Below are 23,097 nucleotides of genomic sequence, written 5' to 3' on the forward strand. Positions count from 1 at the left end.
AGTAATTTCATACTCAGAACTGTCATTTCAAAGATCACGTGGGCTGACTTTGTCAATATTGTAGTCTGAAGTGATAGTGTGCTAGAATCGTCCTGCTGCAGCAGAAGCTTGGTGAAGGAATCATGAAGGAGTTTAGTAATGTTGTATGTAATTGATCTAATTTATTAACATATAAAGGAATTAAACACAACTACAGTAATCCGTCGCGTATCTGACTGCAGTAGGACCAGAGTAAGGGTGGATATGTAAAGATGGATAAATGAATCCTGTTTTAAGTACCATTATACACAGCTGTAACAATTACTATATTCACTCAATTATTGTTTTGAGATTCAGCTTTTATTAGGGAGTGCCCCAAAATCTCTTGTTTAGAAAGATACAGGGTAGTAATGCTTGTGACAGAGTAGCCGTCTGCTCTTGCATTCGCTGCTGAGTGACAGGCAGGAGATCGAGACGGAGGTTGACGTTGATACGCCCCGCAGGTGAACAGGATTTATTTACATATCAACACACTGAACAGCTCATGTGACACTACCAGCAATGGCAGCACACGGAGCACATACAACACAGTGTACGAAAACTTTGGTGGGATCTACAATCTCTGAAGTAATTTTCTCTATTCAATAATAAACTAACGTTGCTGAAGAGATTGATCATGGCAGATAAACAGTTAGGGCGGGTACGTGACGGGCGGGTACGTGACGGGCGGGTACGCGACGGATGACTGTATTTATTCTAAAATGCCCAATAGAGCCCTACAGATGTGTGCCATCCCCCTTTGATAGCTGTGTAGTTCTGAATTGGACAGCAGGGGGCAGCAATGTAACAAGAAGCCATAGAAAAACAAGTGCATAGTATTAGGCTTCAATGAGAAAGTTAGTTTTAATCGATTTCACTGCTAAATGTTCTGCTAATTCTGAAGTTCTCTTTGCTTTCCCTTTTATTATTTTAGATTTTTTCTGTCAGCTTAGAGGGCCGTGGCTCCCGCCCTCTTGCAGACAATAGCGAGGTTACCTACCGTATCTATGCTGCAGAACGCCGGATCAAGCCACGCCAATCTCTGTGCCTTCTCTGGAACCAGGCAGCTGAAAGGTAGTCACTGAATCATGACTAGTGTCTTCAGGGTGTAAATCAGGGGTGTGCAATAACAGTCCTCAAGATCCACAGACCTCCTGCTCTTTGTTCCACATGTGCCCTCAATTATTTAAAAGAACCAATTGAACCTACTTCCAGGTCAGTTCATTTTTAAATGCTACTTTTAAAACCTGGAGGACTCCAGACCTGAGGACTGGATGGATTGGACTAGGGGTGGGCAGCTCCAGTCCAGGTCTTTGTTCTAACCAGGTGTTCCCTCTTTAAAGCAGGTAATTATTTCATTATACAGTACCTGTTAAATCTGGTGCAGAATGGTCCTCCATGACCAGAGTTGCCCTTCTATAGATTCAATGTTTAAACCTGCTGTGTAAATGTCTGTTTAACCGAGATAACGCAATTAAAGTGGTTTACAATGTATCAAGTAAACCTTTTTTTTATAGTTTACTGTTTAAACCTTTACAACATTAGCCTGTCGATTTCTGGACTGACAGCATGAATCAGAAACAAATTTTAAGCAGATAATGTGCAGACGTGTAAAAAACTAAAATACATTGAACTCCAGGATTACATTGTAATTATGGAGACTCTAGACTTAGAGCGACTTTTCAGTACCAAATGATAGAAGCTATGATACTACAGTTCTTTCCATCACAGTTCATTTCTTCTTTTTTTTTTAAAACAAAGGGTGGTGCAAGTCTGTTACAAGCAATTGATGTGTGCACTGCTGTGACTTGAGTCTACCATGCGTTTATATTTATGATATCTCTGAAACACAATTACAAGGCTGAGCCATGTAAAACTCCTCTGCCTGCTGGAACACGATGTGTTGCTCGTGGTGCCACGTTCCACTGATGCCCTTTCAGCTCTTTCCTTAAATAGTAGTCATTATTGATTTGAAGATTGCAAATTGGATAAAAGAAGCATTTGCCATTATTATCAGACCATTAACATGAGGATAACAAGACACAATAAAAGAAAATTAAAGACGCAGGCCTCAGACTCCAGTAAAATTCTGAAATAATGTTGTGCTACCATTTTAAAGCTGTTTTATTTTACATAAACATTTGTAGGAAACCAATGTATGTGATTTGTATTGTTATGTAGGATTTTTTTTAAAATAACCAGTAACCAAAACCAGATTGAGGACAGTATGTAAGAGAAAAGTAATAAAAAAGACTGTAGCTTTATTGGAACGTATACAATTATACTTAGATTTGGATTTAGTAGCATGTGCCACTGCTACTGTACATGGTTGTTAGCTAGGGCTTTTTATATTGATATTGCAATCGATTAAAATTCTTGTTGTAAATGTAAAGCAAAGTATAATAAAGAGTAGTGAAAGAACAGAGGTAAGCATTGCAAACCTCGGAAAGGTATGGAAAAGCACATTTAAAAACATGACACACCATAGTAAACTGTGGTAAATGCATAGTATAACCATGGGAAAAGCATGGAGAAACTGCAAAAAAAAAACCATTTGAATGTATTGTGGTAATCTTATAAGGGAATCATGTAGGTCTTCATTATGTTGTGTTTTTTTATATTAAAAGGTTGTGACTTTATTTCAAAGGGCACTATAAGTATACTGTGGGGCACTTTAGAACCTTCATGATCCCAGCTAGTTGGCGTGCCAGCAAAATCCGTGTTCTATATTTACATTTCACTGCCTGTGGGAAACAATGCAAGCATAGCAATCCTCTACTACGGTCAGAAATACAGTTCTAATTGCCTGTGCCTAAAGTAAATGGGGTGTTTATATTGATAGTTATCATAAACAAATCCAATTTGCTGTCGATCTGAAGAGAGAAATAATAATAAAAGTCAGTTTGCTATGTGGCTCGTTTTCAAGCCTGATAATCATCAACACTTCATTTCTGAATACAATCCCCTACAGGAGGTTAGAACATCTGTACTCATAGAAGCTGTTGCTCTATACTAGTTTTGGGGCTTTGCATTCTTCAGTTTTTCAAAGGGGAATTGAGGAAATGTTGCATTTTCTATTACTAAACTGAATAAACATCACGGATTGTCTCACGCAATCGGGTTCTAAGTAGAGCGCACAGTATCCCATGGGTAGATTTCAAGCAGCCTAAAGAATCTGAGTCCATAATACTAAAAACACATTTCAAATAATGTCTTATGTTTTTAGTTTATAACAGCATTAGTATCCTCTGCAGCTACCATTACCTTTACAAGATACAAGTCTGTGTAGTATTTGGCATGTTTACAGAACCTTGTTCATAAACACATTATATTATCTTTAGATTATTGATCTTGCCTTTCGTTTAGAGCCCGCCCCTTCAGCTCTGGACACTTAACTGTAGCCAGGGTCAGTTATCTAACAGGTACTGACTGATGCATTGATAGTAATGATTAATAAGAATAGAAGCCTGCTACTTCTACAGAGAGCACTACACTGTCTTGTTTGACTTGTAAGTTTGGCTGAAAGCCTGTCTTCAGCATTCTGAGATTGTACAAGCATGGCCAGTGAGGAGGGAGGAAGTAGTTAGGGGAGGTAGGAATGTCCAAGGCCAACAACAGTGCCTTAAAGATTAAAAGCAATATGCACCAGCAAAGCTTGTAAGCATGTGAAACCGGCCCGTATTTAGCAGATGGTGGATCCTGAACTAATCCTCTTTTCCTAGAATTGAAGGCAGAACTGTTCCACCTAAGCCTCTCTGTGTATTCATATCTGTGTATTTTTTAATTCCCAGCTGGTTATCGGACACTCAGTTTTGCCGGGTGGTCGATGACACTGCTAATTTCGTGGAGTGTGCTTGCTCACACCTGTCCATCTACACGGCCTACGCCCAGACGGACAACCTCTCCTCCTACAATGAGGCCTTCCACACTGCAGGGTTCATCTGCATTTCGGGTGTGTATTACAAAACTTAAAGCCCTGAAACACACTGGATACTGTAGAAACAACCCCAGAGTATGCCTTGTAAAAATGTCCTGTTGTAAAAGCATAGCAAAGTGTCATAAAGTACAGTGAAAGCATGGTAAAGCAAAGGTAAGCATTGTAAAGCCCAGAGAGGTATGGTATAGCATCTTATACAGCATGGCCTTTCTGTGCTGCAAATGAAAAAATGCAGTCTGGATTTTCATTAAAGAACAATATTTGTCAACTGAAATGCATTTTATGACAGTAGAATATTCAGGTTATAATGGGAAGTCCTGAAAGTTTATTAAGTTAGTGTTTTAAAGAAAGTACTGTTGCATTCAAAACACCTTTAAAGAAAATGAAACCCATTTCACTGAGTTCAGAGTCAAAAATCATTAAGAGGTCTAGGGGCAACGTGCTTGACAAGAAAATGGTAAAAAAAAGGAAGTATGGTTTGAAGGACCACTCTTCTCAGTTATATTTTTTTTGTTTTAGTAAAACTTGGTGATATTTTTTTAACAGAATGTTATTAACAGTTAGTTAACTAAAAAAAGGGACCAGTAAAATAGTGTTAGCTATGGGTGTGTTTAGAACAGTTACCTACACCAGGGGTTCCCAAACTGGGCCCAAGTGGGCTGCGGGAGCAATGACATGCATTTTATATATATGAAAATGAAATAAAATCCTAATGAAGAAAAAATAAGATTCAAATGAAAAAAGAACAATTTAGATTAAGTTTATTTACTGTGTTACAGGTTTAAAATGTTTTTAATTTGTCAGTGCTAATAGTGGGCCGCAGTGCCTAATGCAAATGAACAGGTGGGCCTCAGGTAAAACAAGTTTTGGAGCCCCTGACCTACACCAGAAGAGCAGTGTTTCTTAAATGGGTATTTTTCTGTTTCTTTCCACAGGATTTTCCCTGGCCATTTTGTCCCATCTGTTTTGCTCGAGATTCTCAATGTTTGCTGCCAAACTCCTCATGCACATGATGGTGGCCTGCCTGGGGACTCAGGTGAGTGACTTCACAGATTGCAGGATGAGGCTTTGCTGTTGCGTCAGCTGTGTTTGAAAAGACACATATCAAACCATATTCAGGATAATACAACGCAAATGCTTTGTACCTCATTGTCCAGCTTGCTTTGAAGAACGGTCAGCATTCTGGGTGTGTGCATTGTGAAGTGAGAGAAATGGTTAAAAGTGTCCATTAGGTTAGGAAGCATCCACTGCTGTCTGGATTTGTCATTGTGTTAATAAAAGCATTAGAGCCAGCAAGCTTACACCTTTGGATTCCCCACTCTCCTCCTGTTTCTTCTCTGTGTCCCCTCTTTCTAAAGCTGCATGTCCACAGTAGGTCTCTATTACCCTTTAAACCTGGTGGCTTCAATGCTCTTCCCTGGTATCGCATTCCATACCCTCTTCATGTCAAACGTTTCTGTCCAGATTACAATGATCTGATTTCTAGATTAGGACCCTTGCTATAAAACTCTTCACCAGTTGTCTGAACCTACTTAATTTTTGTATTTTTAGAGGCTATTATTTAAGACTTTGAACTTTCACTGCTTTATTAATGCTCCTAATTATTCTTCCCTGGCAACAGCGATATAGTGAAGGCAGCCATACATATTGTATATGCAAAAAATTTTAGAAATCCACTTTTCCAATTGTTATGAAACTTGTATATTCTTTAGCACAAGTTATTGACCGTTTCAGAAGGGGGTCATACCAAGTGTCCTCTTTCACATATGACAATATAAAATCAATAACCTGCTAGAATCTTGGATGGCCTTCTCTGTACCAAAGGCAGATGCTCATCCTTTGATGCTATGGTCTGAAGCCCAAAACTACACACGCAATGAGTGAGATCTGATGTCTGTCTTCACCTTAGGTTTTATTCTGTCCTACTGCCAGTGTGCCTCAGCACCTTGTTTGTCTTTTTCACGTGTACTGCAGAGTCCACTTTCAGTAGAAGTGGAGAAGATTTGGCCAACAGAAATATTTCTTAGGCCCACCAGATGGCAATAAATGGTTTTGCAAAGAGAGAGAGATGTGAAACAGATTTAAAAAAAAAAAAAAAGAAATGTTCACTGAAAACACATTTTGGTTGGTTAATCTAAAGAGACCAGGGTCCATCCTGACAACAAAACAATTTTTTAACAAAGAAACAGCAGGTAATATATAATGATGTGTTGTTATTGCTAGTCAGATTTTACTGTTGAAAGCTCAGCAGAAGTGACACGATGGATTTTTAATGGGATAGGTTTTTTGCACTTGGAATTTTCCACTGAGACCGACAGGGAAAAACACAAGACAACCTTATTATATTGTGCTGAGCTCTCTGAAACAAATGGGTGGCTTCCTTTAGTGTGTGTGAAGTACAAGTGTGAAGGTGCACAGAACACAGGTGCAGTTTTGTGGACTCAACTGACAGGATATAACATATATACTGTGTATATATATGTGTGTGTTTATATATATATATATATATATATATATTTTTATTTTATTTTTTTTCCACACTCCCAGGAGCTTCACGCATGAGCTTGCCTTATATAATTCAAATATACACCATATTGCCACTGCTTATGCCATTGTGAGTGTTATGCAAGTATACACATCTGTGCAGGAAAATACTTTACACAAGGTTCCCATGTATTTGTCAAAATACAGGAACATTTCTAAATTCACGGAACAGGAGCAAGGGCTCGCGGAGGTGAGACCGAACCGATCAGCTTCCAAGGCTGGGAATTAATCAGTCAATCAATCAATCAATCTTTATTTTATATAGCGCCTTTCATAGTGGACCACCATCACAAAGCGCTTTACAAGATAGTGAGGAACAATGCATAATACATTAAATACAGTGAAATACAGGGCACAGGGCACAGTAAACAACAAGCGTTTCTTCCCCCAAGGGGAAATGAAAAGAAGGATAGAGGATACATTTGAGAAGACTAGAAGAAGTCGCTCCGACTAACAAGGAACGCCTGTGCTTTGGGAGATCGGCACGGCCAGACCTCTGAGACAAAGGCATGTGGGGTGACAGAAATTCTGAAAGAGAGAAGGAAATGAACATGCAAAGAGCCAGAGAGGAACACAGGCAGAGATGAAAGCAAGTTTGTTAGTAAAGAAGACAGGGTTTCCCCTTGGCTCAGGGAGAGCCGCCCTCTCAGAGGGAGGACCCCTCTCAGAGGTGAGACAGAACCAATCAGGGCTCCAAGGCTGGAGAGCATGTATGCTGACCCCAGGGGGAACCTGGGATGATTGTTAAGATTTGGCCGGGGATCCCCTCTGGCTCTCAGAGAACCTTCCTCTTGGAGGCTGAGGCCAGCTCGGCTGGGCCTAAGGTTGGGAAGTGACGCTGCTTGCCCCCAGAGGGAGACCGTTCCATTTGGAGGAGGAGGGGAGGAAGGTAGAAAATGCAAAAAACAGCCAGATGAGTGTTCGACCCAGGGCTTAAATAGGGAGGTTAATTGATAGATTAGCTTAATTGTTAGAGTGGCGTGATTAACTAGGGAGGAGCCCCTGCACCTGCTCCCTGAATAACACCTCAAGGTTTCAATTAAATGAAGCACTTCTCCTAATACAATCTATATTGAGATATGTTTCCCTTTTTTGATTCTGGTGGAGAAGTTATAGAACTGGATGTTAATGAAAACAAGAAGTACAGTTTGCTGTACCTGCCCTTACAGAAACGTTCCCACTGAATTACACTGAAATTCCACACAGTGAACCTAATATGGAAGGAAGCACATGGATACTGAAGTAGTACTGCAATCATTAGGTATATGATACCTGTGGTACAATTATATCAATGGCTAATTCCACTGTAGCTGTCTTTGTGCAGCCATTGCCTCTTAGTTGTAAATCACTGTACAACAGAGATTGATTAAAGAATAGGAAACTCTTGCAATATATCCATCACATTCAATAACAAAACAAAATGTTTTTTAACCATGTGTACGGTTCATGTACCGTCTGAGTTACAGGTTTGAAAAAATTCAAGAACAGATCAGAGGCTATTAAGGCTTTGCTCACTCCAGTCTGCTTTCAGAATTCAGAATTAAACCGTATTCTCAATTATGAGTCATTAAAACTCATCTGCATCCCTATGCCTGCAGCTGGTAATGATGTGCCAAAGAGAGAAGAAAAATCACGTTTCCACCAACTTCCAGCCTTGTCTCTTGAGCTGCTTTGTGTACTATTGATATCTCAATTCCACTGGCATTAGTCAGATACATGTGGTTTTATTTTAGCACGGCAACTGTGAAAGCCTGTGCATCAGAAACAGCAATGCTTAGCAATTGGAAAAACAGTGTTGTTATTAAACTGAATCACTGAGTTATGTATTTGTGTTCTTGTTGAGATTCACTTTGCATTATTTTCTGTTTCAGTCGTCACATCCTGGTGACTTTTTAAAACAGAAGCTTAAAGTACACCCATTGCATTAACACAGCGGTCAGAATCATGCTTAACTTCCAAGTAAATCTGGTAAACCAGAGTGTAACCATTAACTAGTCCCCTGTGCAACACTCTAGTGCCCATAGTCAATCTAAGTAATACCCTATTGGTTTTAGGTGCTATTTCTTACCCATGTAGTTCGTAACTCCAATATTAACATTACTTGTTGTTTTTTTTCTCTCTCCTTATTAAACATTTATCAAGTTTAACACAAAATCATTTTAGTTGTGGATTGACTGTACTGTACCTTCTACAGTAGCAAAGACGACCAATGGTCTTTGCAGTCTAATTGGGATACTTCACCTCTGAATCACAAGAGACAGATTTTTTAGCTTAAGAACCTTTAGTGACATTCATATGCCATCTGTGTGGTGTATAGCCTACCATTTACTCTGCTCAAGGATTTCTTTCCTTTATTCTACAAAAAAAACTATATGAATAAAAAATAAAGAAATGCTGCCAAGTAGCAACAAGAGAAGCGTCTATAAAGCGGATAGTTCCCAGTTAACTCTGACAGGTGTGCATTTCACTTCTGCTCGTCACTTGTGACAGCATCTGACGTCACTGTCTCAGTGCAGCCAATGGGATAAGAGGTGAAGTATGAGGTAGACCTTTTAAACAGGTAGTGCTCCCATTGCCAAGGCCAGTCATTAATTCAACTTTGTGTTGTTTATTATTGGTTTACAAAATAATGTTTCATACATTAAATGTAAAACTGCATACATTTTGCATGTGTCCCTATAAGTCCTTATGAAGGCATTTGCACATATGTTTGTCGACTTGTCTAGTAGCTTAATGCCAAGCCCATACGTATATTTCCTTTGACAATGTGCAGTTTTCACTGCATCTGTTAAGTCTTTACACCTACGGTATATAACTGTCATAAGGAACAGTTTTCTCTTAGTTGTTGCCAGGAGCTAATTGTCACACTCATTTTAGTTACTTTATCTGCTATTTTTTTCAGGCTTGTTGAAGTATGGTAAAATGTATAGTTCATGCAGAGGTAGTGGTGACAGCAAGGCAACTAAAGATTGTATGCAGTGGAAAATTACTCTGGCAAGGGTCCTACCTGGATATGCGTGTCTGCCATGTTAATGTTTGTCATGCAAGCGGTAATAAAGCACATTTACTGGGTGCAATCAAAAAGTCACTGCAATAAATACCGGTGAATTGTTTTCCACTTTGTAAAAGAACTTCATTTAAGTGTACTCAATGTAGTCCACCTCTAGCAATACTGCATGTCTCCCTCTCTACCTAGCAATCTATCTATCTTTCCTTCTGTCTGTTTGGCTGTCAGTTTGTTTGTCTCAGTCACTATGTTTCCTTCTGTCTATCTGCAACTCTCTCCATGTCCATCTATTTCAGGAAATGAGTAATTTTTCTATGAATATATACCAACTCTACTGGGACTCTTCAAATAAGTGACTACTCTTTCATTGTCATCCTGTCTTTATGGATTCATGAAAGCCTTTTGAAGACAAAGATTGAAAAGTTATTCCTTTTAAAATAGATCATCCACACACCAGAGGAACCTCTATTGACTAAAACCCCCATTTAAACTACTAAACATTAGCATGGGCAAGGACAGAACATAATGTTCAGCCATTTCCTGCTACTTGCAGTAAATTGCTTTGCATTGAAAGGTATTTATTATTGAAGGTTACAATGCATGCTTTTGAAGGCTTGAACTTTTCAGTGTATATTTTGTGCCCAAAATACTGGAAACAAATCACTCGCCCTTTTAGAGGAATGTATTTGTTTTGAGCCGACACTCATGAATCCTGTTAACTACAACGTTCAGAGGCTTGCACCCAAACTCAGAAATATACTCACCGAAGTCTTCTCTCTCAATGTGAAAAACTAGTCACTTTGCATACTTAAATTCAATAACAATCAAGCGTTATTTCTGAGCATGGACACTTGCAACTTAATGTGATAATTTACAGTTCCTATGCTTATCAGATCAGCTGCATTAATGTCCCTGACAATACTTGACGTGAGGGATTTATTTTGTGTTCTCAGCACTGAATAAGTCAAGCCATAATTACTGTATATATCAAAATATTCTTTTTGAATCACATTTGATTACACCAACATTGTTAACTTAGCAGAGGATGCCTGTTGAGGGTGATGCAGGGGAGGGGCTGACACACTTTTAAATAAACTTTATGCGAAACATCTTAAATACTAACCCAGTTGTGATGAAACTTCAGCACCCAGCTTCCCCACCAGATGGCATGCCACAAAACATACCTTGTTTCCACATGTAATATAATTGTGCAGTGTGCTGCACGGAGCATTTACAAGTTTGCATTAATTGGGAGAAAGCGCTCCAGTTGTTTTTTCAGAAGTGTGTTGTAGCAGGAATGAGACTCGGAGACGGAGAGCTGCAGATAAAGTGGAAATGCGCACATATAATTTAAATGAACACAAAAACACACAAGGAAACAGGATACAGGGTTTAAATCGAAACAATTCCGTTATGCTCAGACTGGGCAGTCGTCTTCACTGATCCTCTACACACTCTCTCCATACTGTCTCCACCGCTGCCACACTTAAACAACAAAACATACATTATTTACACACAGGGTTTCCACCCTGCCACATGTGTATATGTGATTCTTAACAGAGTCACGCAATCACATTGGAGTCCTGATGACTAATAATGTTCTGTATTGTATTACAAGACAAGCTTGGCCCACAGTAATAGTGTGACTGCCTTTGGAGCTTCTATTCTCATACTGCAGTGAGATCTGGGCATGTAAAGTGATCACAGAAATGTATTGTGTGACTCACCCAAATACACATTGTCTTGGGTTCCCAAGAATCAGTGCCGTTGTGTAAGAAAAGCTAATCAGTCATACAGTAAGTGTGATGTATCCAGTGCCATGCTTTAAAAATGCAAAGGGCTGTCAGATGCCCTCAGTTGTCCAGAGCATGTCCTCTGTGCTGGGTCAGCCTGTGTTACCAGTAAACAGTTTCTTTTCTTTGAAACACTATATACATATTTAACACATGTCTGCAGCAGAGTTGGTGTACGCTCTGCCTTTTTGAGTATAACCTAGTTTAAAATAGATTAATTTACACTGGTTAGAATTTACAGACCCAATGTTAGATACAGTGCCTGAACAAACACTGGCTGAGCTTTTCTGATGTTTTTTATTTCAGATTTTTTTGATGCACCTACATCACGGTCTGCATATTTATATTGTACAGTTGTCATGCCACCAGGGCTGCACTGTAAACAAGACGCACAAACTTAACCTGTTTCATCCTATTGAACTGTTTCATGACTTCTAGTAGCAACACCTTTTGGTAATCTACTGTACCAGCAATCTCCACTATGGAGAGAACACAAAGGAGCCCTCAAAGTCCTTCCAGTATCTCTTTATCATTTAGCAAACGTTCCCGGCGACCATGATATACGGGTTGAAGGCACACTTCAGTTTTGTTCAATTTGACTAAAACCTGGTTAGGACATTCTTTACAAGAAAGATATTCAGAGTATCAGAATATGGTTATATATGGAGGTACATGTTCGCCTGTGTGTATGTCCCTCTTAGAGTTTTACATACAGTATATATGTCGGTCATAGGTCATCTACTTGCTTGAATGCTGTGTTTTTAGACGGTTTATACAGGCAAATAGCAAAGCATAGTATTTTAGATTGCCTTCCAGCAGTTTACTGGTGAACAGCATCACACACTGTTTTGTGTTGCTGGTTGACGGGGAGCACTGCCTTGTGTTACTGACCTGGTACACCCAGCTTTGGAAACACTAATTGCATTTTCACTTACCAAATAATATCATCTTCTTATTTTAAGCCATCATTTAACTCTTTTAATTGTCATGCTCCCCCTTGTTAGTAGTTCTTTCTCTCTGATGCAGTCTTCTCCTTTTTTTCTCTGGACCAGAGTGCAAGGGACAGGGAAAAAATAAACTATTAAATGGCATAAAACTAGCAGCGAGTAGCAGGAAAATGATAGTTCTGTGTAATTCCTTGCTGTTGTATATTATTATTAAATAATTATAATATTTTCAGAAAAAACATGCCCTTTCACCTTTAGCTAATTAGCGCCTCTGTGTGCTCTCTGAACTCTGCATGATTAATGACTGATGGCCCAGTGTGAGATCACCTTCAGCCCATGATACTTACATCTCAAATGACCTGCTGGATTGGGCCATTGGTGTTAGGTCATATCTGTTTGACTTGTATCAGTTGCTACTCTTTGTTCTTTCTGGAAGTGGAGCACAGGTTCTCCACAGACATTTCTTAGAAAAGTAAAGGGCGGGTAGTCAAAGCAGATAAGGCTTTGTTTTTTTGTCACCAGCAGCACACTGCACCCACACCCCATGTTGTGGTACTAAGTCCCAGAGCAATAGATTGAGTACCTGGAAGCTGTTATCACATGGTAACTGATCAATTTCAAGAGGCCGATTGTAAATAGTACCCTAATGTAATCTATCAGAAGAGGAACTGTATTTGGTATATAGTAGCAGCAACCCAGTTGGTTGGAAGACCCCATTTGTTTGATAAGACTCTCAGGTGTGAAGCAATTTTCACCAAGCTATTTTAGATAATAGTCAAATAGACACTGGTTAATGTCAATTGAAGTGGTTTGTTTCTCACAGTGTTTTACAGACCTTCCCCACTCTCTCTGGGACTCTGGTTCACTGGGTGTTTTTAAAGGGATTTTTCTTCAGCTGGCTTCATTTTTAGTACTTTGTTTTTGTTGAATTGTTTTTTTTTTTAGGTATTTCTTTTGTAAAGTGTTTTGGGGACGGTGTCAGCTGTGAAAGATTCCATTGTAAGTTCAGGATTGTTGTTGTATAGTATCATCTCCACCCTTTTGAGTGCTCTGCAGGTCTCAGCCCAATACCTGCTACACCAGTGACTGTTAAATAAGTACAGCAGTATTACATGTGTGATTGAAGTTTACACACAAAGACAGCAAGAGAAAGCTCACACTTTCCGTTTTGGAAAACCCTAAGACATTACCAACAAATAAAATGTGTTCTGAACTCATAACATTATTATTTCTGAGTCACAAAACACTCCAGCAGAGGAACTAGAAATCTAAGCGCTGTGTGAGAAACAAGTAAGAGGATGAAACCCTGGCTCATGTTCTGTCTGGGGTGTTTGATTTATTTCCTCTGCAAGCCGCACACTGCTGCCAAGTTACCTCCTAAGTGACGTGCAGGTTCTCTAGAGAGCTGCTAATACCCAAAGTGCGTCAGCAAAGAGCAGGGAGACAATGAACGAAGCTCATCTTTGAAGCTGGTCTAGCAAATAACTGTCTTCAACTCTCTTTGTTTTTGGTTATATATTTTCTCTGTGGGTCACTATATGTTGTATAGCCACGAGGGAGTAATTACTTTGGGTTGATTTTGTATGTCTGCCAAGGTTGTGAAAAGGTTAAAATGTGGTGCTAGTCGTTATACAAGTGAGTGAGACCAACCCGAGCAAATAATAAATATTTTTTACAAGAGGCTGCGTGCACTCTTGTCTCAGAGGCTTATTGAGACAAACCAGTTATTCAAAATATGAAAAACTCCACAGTTTGTTTGTTTGAATATGAAAGAAAAGAAAATCAGATGAATACTTGGGGCTCTGGGAGAAAGTGAGCGTTTTCTAAAAAAAACTAGCACAAAACTTAACGATTACTGTTAGAAAAGAAAACATGGGCAATTTTCTGCACTTTCTTCCAAATCAGGCTTTTTAAACCTTAAAGCACTGGAAAGAAAAGAGTCTTACATTTTAAAAGACGAGAAGATATTGTACTCTGACAGACACTGGGATGGAATGAGAGGAGCCCCTCCTGCTCATATTGAGGCTCATTTTGTGCATGCTGATAGTATGCTTGCATGTTTATTTATTTTATCACATTTCACTGAGGAGTTAACAAATCAATTACAAGTGTGCATTTATGCAGTACGGGAAATCAGCACAGTATCTTACAGTCTTAATTAGACAAACCAATTACGTATATACGTACTAAAGACTCTTGGATGGCAAATAATTTGCACTTGGGCATAAATGTGTTATTTTACTTCAAACAAACAGGCTTAATACAATATATTAATGTTGTTGACTGCACGTAATTAAGTCATTTCTACATTTTTGAGTGAAATTAAAAAGTGTTAATTGTTTTTATTGCATTTAGCTAGTTGTTGTATTGGGGTGCTTGGGTGTCCTGGGTGATTTATAGGCATTTGAAGAGAAGGAAGGATGCTTTCACCTCTGATAACATTTATTTAGTTAGTTTGTTTAATCAAAGCACTCAAACCAAAATATAATCTTTGACCAGAATACTGTATATCATTTACAGATCTGGTCAAGGGCACTCATGAAGACACATTAAAAAAAACATAAACAAAACAGGTGAAGGAATTGCAAATATTCAAATAGGTAACAGTTTTATGTTGAATTGTAACCCCCAGCAAAGTTTAAGAACCAATCTTTAACAGCACCATTGTTCAGAAAGTTGATGCCAAGCAAGTTTGGGGTGAAACTAAGTTGTGGTTGAACAATGATTAATCTAGTTAGAACTTAAAGCTAAGCAAGCTCTCTTCTGATGTACATTCCCTTAGAAAAGAATATTCAGGGGGAATGGTTTCTGTTAAGTTACTTTCTAAAGCTAAGGGAACATGAAGCCACTTTTTCAGGAGCCTAGAAACCTGGACTATTAAAGAAACAACATACAATGTTCAAATAAACAAGATGCTGTTAGAACATAAGAAGATAAGAAAGTTTACAAACGAGAGGAGGCCATTCGGCCCATCTTGCTTGTTTGGTTGTTAGTAGCTTATTGATCCCAGAATCTCATCAAGCAGCTTTTGAAGGATCCCAGGCTGTCAGCTTCAACAACATTACTGGGGAGTTGGTTCCAGACCCTCACAATTCTCTGTGTAAAAAAGTGCCTCCTATTTTCTGTTCTGAATGCCCCTTTATCTAATCTCTATTTGTGACCCCTGGTCCTTGTTTCTTTTTTCAGGTCGAAAAAGTCCCCTGGGTCAACATTGTCAATACCTTTTAGAATTCTGAATGCTTGAATCAGATCACCACGTTGTCTTCTTTGTTCAAGACTGAATAGATTCAATTCTTTGAGCCTGTCTGCATACGACATGCCTTTTAAACCCGGGATAATTCAGGTCGCTCTTCCTTGCACTCTTTTTAGTGCAGCAATATCCTTTTTGTAACGAGGTGACCAGAATTGAACACAATATTCTAGATGAGGTCTTACTAATGCATTGTAAAGTTTTAACATTTCTTCCCTTGATTTAAATTCAACAATATATCCGAGCATCTTGTTGGCCTTTTTTATAGCTTTCCCACATTGTCTAGATGAAGACATTTCTGAGTCAAACTCCTAGGTCTTTTTCATAGATTCCTTCTTCAATTTCAGTATCTCCCATATGGGGCAGCAGTGTGGAGTAGTGGTTAGGGCTCTGGACTCCTGACCGGAGGGTTGTGGGTTCAATCCCCAGTGGGGGACACTGCTGTTGTACCTTTGAGCAAGGTACTTTACCTAGATTGCTCCAGTAAAAACCCAACTGTATAAATGGGTAATTGTGATGTCTGTATAATGTGAAATAATGTGATATGTTGTAACAATTGTAAGTCGCCCTGGATAAGGGCGTCTGCTAAGAAATAAATAATAATAATATGATATTTATAATGCACCTGCGGGCAGTACCTTACACTTTTCTCTATTAAATGTCATTTGCCATGTGTCTGCCCAGTTCTGAATGCTGTCTAGATCATTTTGAATGACCTTTGCTGCTGCAACAGTGTTTGCCACTCCTCCTAATTTTGTGTCGTCTGCAAATTTAACAAGTTTGCTTACTATACCAGAATCTAAATCATTAATGTAGATTAGGAATAGCAGAGGACCTAATACTGTTCCCTGTGGTACACCACTGGTTACCTCGCTCCATTTTGAGGTTTCTCCTCTAATCAGTACTTTCTGTTCTACATGTTAACCACTCCCTAATCCATGTGCATGCATTTACTTGAATCCCTACTGCGTCCTGTTTGAGAATTAATCTTTTATGCAGGACTTTGTCCAAAGCTTTCTGGAAATCTAAATAAACCCTGTTGCCTAGTTGCTGTTTTTAGTTTCATTTTCTTTCTATCTATCTATCTATCTATCTATCTATCCTATCTATCTATCTGTCTATCTATCTATCTATCTATCTATCTAATTTACTGTATCAAAATGGTTGTCTGGTGCTGCATGTCTGATGATGGAGTGTTTTAATGTTATGGATAAAAAAAAATTCTAAATAAGAAGCAATCTCCTTTGGCATTCTCTTGTAGTGTAGATCTATCAGACTTTTTTTTTTATTGCTCTTTTTAACCTGTGTTTTCTGGAAAGTATCCTTAGGACAGTAGTATTGGTTTTAAAGTGTTAATTATTACAAACCTGACATCAATAAGATATTTACTATATGCTGGGGATGTGCCAACAAGATATGTTGTAGGGGATAATTGCAATCCTGTTGTGTGTGTGTGTGTGTGTGTGTTTTTAATATAAATGCTCTCTCTTGAGTAGAAATATCCAGGCTGTCTTGCTTCTAGATTACACATCTTGCCTGAGAAAGGTGTCCCGGTGGGAGGCTAGTATTTCCGCTCCCTCAGTATTGATGAATTGTGTTCTGTAGTTCCGCACTGCAGGGGTATGGCTTTGACTTTGGCTGCTGTGTTGTCCTTTCTGAAGGCATATTTCTGAGTAAGGCATCTCAAGGTATGGTGGTTTCTCTTCAGGGTGCCTGTGGATTGGCTATAGAAGTTAGCCAGCATGTCCTTCATCTTGCTTCCTTTCCCCTGAGCTGTAACTCATGACTTCAGTAAGGTGAGAAAAAGCCAGAAAGATAAAGAGGAAGAGCTCTTTGTTAGTAGACCAGAGATCAATTAGCAAATGCTAAACCCTTCCAACAATTTCCAACTTCTTCTGTACCAGAGTTTGACAAACGTTTGAGGGGGCAAAAATACAGAGTCAACCTCTAAGTGAACCAAAACCACCATTTGAAGTGTGTGCTGTTCACTATTTGATAATGTTTCAAATCCAGGTCTTTTTAAATTTAAACAGCAAACCAAGTGTGAAAGAGTCTCAGTAACTATTAGGGGCGAGTCCAGGTATTTGAGTAATCGAGTATTCTAAATTAAATGACTACTCGAATACTTTGATCAAGTTTCAAATACTCGTTCATTTCTAAAACAAATGGAACAATGTGCAAACTTGGCACAGTATTTGTTAGAGGAGGAAGTTAAAAGTGATCAGGCACTAGAATTGTCACCTCACTGATGATTGACAGGGAGGCGGGCTCCTTCGTTACCTAGCTCTGCTATTGGTTAAGGGCATACATAAGCAATGAAAATGGCATCTTAAAAAAAAAAAAAAAGCAACACGTGGAAGTACAGTATTTTGAAAAATGTTAAACGAAACCATTGTGAAATGTATGTCTGCAGCACAAGTATTTTCTGTTGTGAAAAAAACAAGTTAAATGCTCAATCATCTAAAATGCAAGAACCCATCTGCTACTTTGGAAGAAAACACAGAAGGTCACATAAAAAAAAACAAGCATTGCATCTTTTAGTTTTACTGGGCGCAGTGGTCGGCGAGGTGAGGCGTTGTTTTTTTGTTGTTGTTTTGTTGTTTTTTTTAAAGTAAACTTTAATTTGGATTTTGACTGCAAACTACTCGGACAATGTTAAGTCTTTGTTTGAGTTCTGCTGTTATTGGTCTACTGATATCGGCTTGATTCTGGAATCAGACTTTTTTTAAATAATTATTATTATATTATGGAATCAGCAAGTACGGATACAGTACATCTCATTTTTTTGTGATATACTATATTATAGCATAGATTTTATTAAGCGAACATATTTTGTTGTTCTTTGTAAGTAAGCAGTAGTGTTGTGTGTTTTATATGAGTCAAAGTGTGTTAAAAATGCAGTTGAAAGTTTTGAAGGTCCTTTTTATAACGTTCTGTGTTTTGTAGTTAAAACCCCTCTGCTGTGTATTCTTATTTCTTATAGTTTAAATCATTGTTTACTTTGAATAGATTAGATGCCTTTAGATGTTTCTCTGCTGTTAGTGTTGATGTATTTACCTATGTGTCCCTATGTGTGGTTGCTGCTAATGCATTCTAAGGACATGTCACCGTTATGAGTAATTAGAGGTCTTGTATTCGGGTATTCAAAACTTTTATTCTTGGTATAGTTGAATATGTTATTATTCGAAATCCCCACCCCTAGTAACTACCATAGACCGACTCAGGTGGGATGTTTGTCATAAAATGATGACTGTACCTGCAGAGGTCCAGTAAGCAGTCAGGTGCTTAAAGGACACTAAGCAGTCCTGGAGCCAAAAAGCCGTCTAGCAAGAAATCTGTCATTGATGCTTCATATTGGGTGTTGCTGTATTTCTGGGACCATTTGTTGTATTGATGTGAAAACTGGAAGGTATAACACCCACCATATGGAGGATTTGTGAGTGATCTTGACTGATCTCCTATCTAATAGCACTGTCTAGACACCATCTCGTAGGTTTCTTCTTCATACCACTTGATCCAAAATGTCTAAATGCACTTTTTTCCTAATTCGAAGTAATAAATTAGTGGCGATCTTCAGCTTCTTCTGCGGCAGTTGGGTTCATGATTGGGTGTGCATTTTCCATTAACTCTCACTCTGATGTTAGGCCAAGGTACAGTAAATGACCTTCCTCCCAAGGTAAACATAGGACCTCTATTGTAAACCAAATGGTGGCTCTCTGTTGTGCTATTCCGGGTCACTGAGTCTTAAACACATCACGATTCCTTATGAATTCATTTGAGTTAACCCATCCGTCTCAGAGGACTTCCGAAAGAAAAGAGCTTGCTGTAGTGCCACTGTAAACGGTAACTGTTGCTCAACAGGGAGCTTCGTCTTTCTTGTGGGAATGGGATCATGCATCAGCAGGACAGAATGTTTAGAACCCCTCTACGAGAGGTGTGCATGTGTGTGTGTGTGTGTGAGAGAGAGAGAGAGAGAGACAGGGAGAGCACACGCTCTGCTCCCAGATAGGTGGTCAAGGTCTTCAGGTTCAGAGTACAGGGTGAACCCAAGAATCCAAACACACAGAGCGAAAGCTGGAGCGGGGCTTGGAGCCATTCCAATAGCTGCTCAAACATTGGAAGCCAGCCGTTCCAAAGTTCAAAGTAACAGTATCCTCGAGCGTGCCAACAGTGATGACATGGCGCATTCATTTACCACATGGAAGGTTTGTTTATCTTTAGCATGTTGGCTGAAAGATGCCAAATAGATTAAAGTTTGCAGAAACTAAAGATTGTGTATCTTCCCCAAAAAGCGTAGGCTTGCATTTATATAATGACTTTTTGTTAACCAAGATTGACATTTATGATTGCAATATCTCTATTAAAACAAAAGGCAGTGTTTTATGACTCTGACTTTCAAACTAAAGTCCTACCGCCACAACAGTTGTTATGCTATCAGATCTCAGGAGCCAGTCAGTGTCAGATGTGGTCAGTACTGATTTTAAAGAGCAACTTTATTTTTGTTATTTTTTTAATGCACATTGCATCATGTTCTGTTTCAGTCCTTCTGAGGACTTTTTAAAACTCAGTTTAATGCACCCAAAATATAATTTTATAAGAGTGTAACCATTAACCTGTTCTCATGCAAGACTGTCCCATGTGGAAGTAAGAACATCATTAGTAAAAAATATAGAAGAAATGCAGTATTGCATGCATCCCCTAGGTGCAGTGTTAATGATTGCATCCAGATCTACTTTGAGATTAGGGGGTAGGTGTACTAAGATGGGCCAGTCACAGTGCAAACATGTCGCAATTTACATTTTTATTGTGACACTTTGCAAAGTAAATATTTAGTTGTTTGTACTAAAGAAAACATGTAGAGAGCCGCAGTATACTAATTTAAATATTTGTTGCGTCTTCGTAGCAAGATCTCTAGCATTATACATTGTGAGAGTCATGCAACATTGTTCAAATAAATACCGGCAGTTGAGTTGTGGTTTGCTGCAGCAGAGGGTGCCCGAAGGATAACGTCTATACATGCAAGGGTGCAAGAATCAAAATAGCATTGTTTTTATTAAATGTAAATGTAATCTGTACAGTGTATTCTGTTCTGTCTTCATTTGACCTATTTTAATATATATATATATATATATATATATATATATATATATATATATATATATATAATGAAAGGCAGTTTAATCCCATCAGATTCTATAGTGGGGCCCCCACCTTCACCACCAAAAAGCTTTTCATAATCATACAGTAGCCCCTCACTAAACCGGACATGTTTGACTGACATAAGGAGGTGTCGGGTTTAAAAACAATACAATAAAATCGCACACACATACATTTATAGTGCTCAATGCATTTTAAATGTAAATCATTGTGCTGAAATAACACTAATGTGTTTTGAGTAGGCTGCACATTACAGTATGTAAAAATATAAATCTGTACAGTAGTCGTATACAGTACAGTAGAAAAATCAAAATGAATACCTAGCGCACTTTCTTTCTACTTTAGCCTGCAGGCTACCAGTAACACAGAATAAATCATGCTGCTGCATTGAACACATTGGTGTACAATGCGAATAAAAGATTATTTTAATTGAAGATTGTTGAAACTAAATAGTTTTTTTTTGTTGTTGTTGTGTTTTGTTTGTTTTTTTAATTATTATTATTTTTAACTTTGCTGCTTTGTAGCCTAGACACACAAAATAGATAATGGTCCTATACAGATGCTCAGAATGAGCTGGAGGGGTTAGTGTCACATGTGTGCAGTCTATTGCTCCCAATATGTTGGGGAAACCAGAAATGCCAGAAATTTGTTTTCAAGGGTTGTAAGTGCACCCTGCCTTTCGTGAAATTTAGGTACTCAAAAATTCATTGAGCACAACTGGCAACGCATGAGAAAAAGCGGACTAGGAAATGCCAGCAAAAATTGCATTGTTTCAAACATGCTTTCAAAAGCTCTTAACAAATTGATGCAATTGTAGGTGTCACAGTTGCCGGGAGCTTTTGTACATCTCATTATAATAACTGAGGACCCTCATTTGCACTAGCCCCACCCCCTTTTTGCAAATGTATGCAGGAACGCCCATAAATACATATTCATCTAAACTTGAACCACAAAGTAAAACTGCGGCCGCAAAGGATTCCCTAAAAAGTCGCCAATAGCATTGCGCTTGTTTAGTACATTTCACCCAAGACTTCTGACTCGTTTGCGACTATTGTGACAGGCACAATACTTTAGTACATCTGCCCCTAGATGTGTTGCAGAAAGCTCTGTTGAAGCTGCACAAATAATACATATTAGTTAAGACTACACTGATATTTCACACCACTATCCAGTTGTCCTTTTAGGGGCATCAACTGAATAACAAGTGATGTGTGAAGGCCAAGATATCTTTCCCATCTTAATGACCAGCTCTGCTCTCTTAATACAATGGTTTTAATGCAGTGTTTCCATATGCACCACAGAACTATTTGTAAAACTCAATCTCATCCTGTTCCAAAATCAATATCGATATCTAGATCTGTCACCATTTTTAAATCTCTTATAAAACATTATTATTACTTATTTTTCACCAGTCAGCTTATCAAGTTAACCAAGTTGCTAAAATGATTTTATTGTTGTCCAGTAGTTTGAAAGATGTTAATGAAGAGCATTGCTAAACAAAGGCTAACGTTTGAGAGCCCAATGTGTTTAATTGACCAAGTTTACAAACAGCCTGGGTTTCGTGGAAAGAACTTTGGTCAACTGCAATTGCACACAGATTTATTTACAAACTCAGGATAGAACTCTAGGGTTCTGGCTTCAGGGACACTGTGCAAGGAGAGGAGCCAGTGTAGTCATACCCAAACATTCCTTATCTGTTCACCGGTCAGTGGTCTCCTATCAGGCATTCACTTTTGTGTATATTTAACCATTATTCAACCAGGAAAGTCTTGTTGAGATTCAATACAAACAAGTTAATCAAATTACAAGAAACAATTTAGGAGCACTGGCTAAAACAGCAACATGTCTTGACTACATAGATGTCAGTTTTCTGTTTGAACTCTTTTAAAGGGATCAAAACAGTAAGTTTCAGTTCTTCCTGGAGTTTATTCCAAGACCATGGAGCTAGAAAACTGAATGACTTTTTTTCCAAATTCTGTATGATCCCTAGGAACTTCAAAACTAGTCTGAATAGTCTGAGATCTAAGATTATAAGTACTACTAGAGGTAAGTAACAATTTATAAACAATTATGTACCAGTGCTTCAATCTTCGCCAAGATAAAGAAGTCAGATTAGTCAATCTATATAAATCACAAAGATGAACAGAATAATCCTGGCTGGTTATAAACCCTAATGCAGACTGAATGGTACAAAGGATCCAGTTTTCTTAAGACTGCGGTATCTGGATTGAACCAAGGTGAACCACATAACCCTTTCCATCGGGACAAGGCTAAACCTCTAATTGTTGTCCCATGTGAAACCTGCATTCACACATATATACAGTAGCTCTTCCATCTGGGATGAAACTTGGTATGGAAAGGCCTTTGAAGTCTTTGAAGATTATCTGCTTTCCAGTTCTCGTATGTTATGTTTTTGTATAGGTCATCTTCTGAAAAGCTAGAAG

At 38.6% G+C, this 23,097-nt stretch overlaps 1 protein-coding gene across 1 annotated transcript in view; it reads left to right on the forward strand.

Annotated features, from left to right (window-relative positions):
* LOC117404042 (adhesion G-protein coupled receptor V1-like) overlaps positions 1–23,097 on the forward strand; it is a 190,136-nt gene that overhangs the window by 97,937 nt on the left and 69,102 nt on the right. The window contains exons 81-83 of the mRNA XM_058985404.1: positions 953–1,092; positions 3,810–3,970; positions 4,891–4,991. Coding sequence (XP_058841387.1) covers positions 953–1,092; positions 3,810–3,970; positions 4,891–4,991 — 402 coding nt within the window. The remainder of the gene's footprint in view (positions 1–952; positions 1,093–3,809; positions 3,971–4,890; positions 4,992–23,097) is intronic.

This window comes from Acipenser ruthenus, chromosome 1 (assembly GCF_902713425.1).
Source record: "Acipenser ruthenus chromosome 1, fAciRut3.2 maternal haplotype, whole genome shotgun sequence".
Taxonomy (NCBI): Eukaryota; Metazoa; Chordata; class Actinopteri; order Acipenseriformes; family Acipenseridae; genus Acipenser; species Acipenser ruthenus.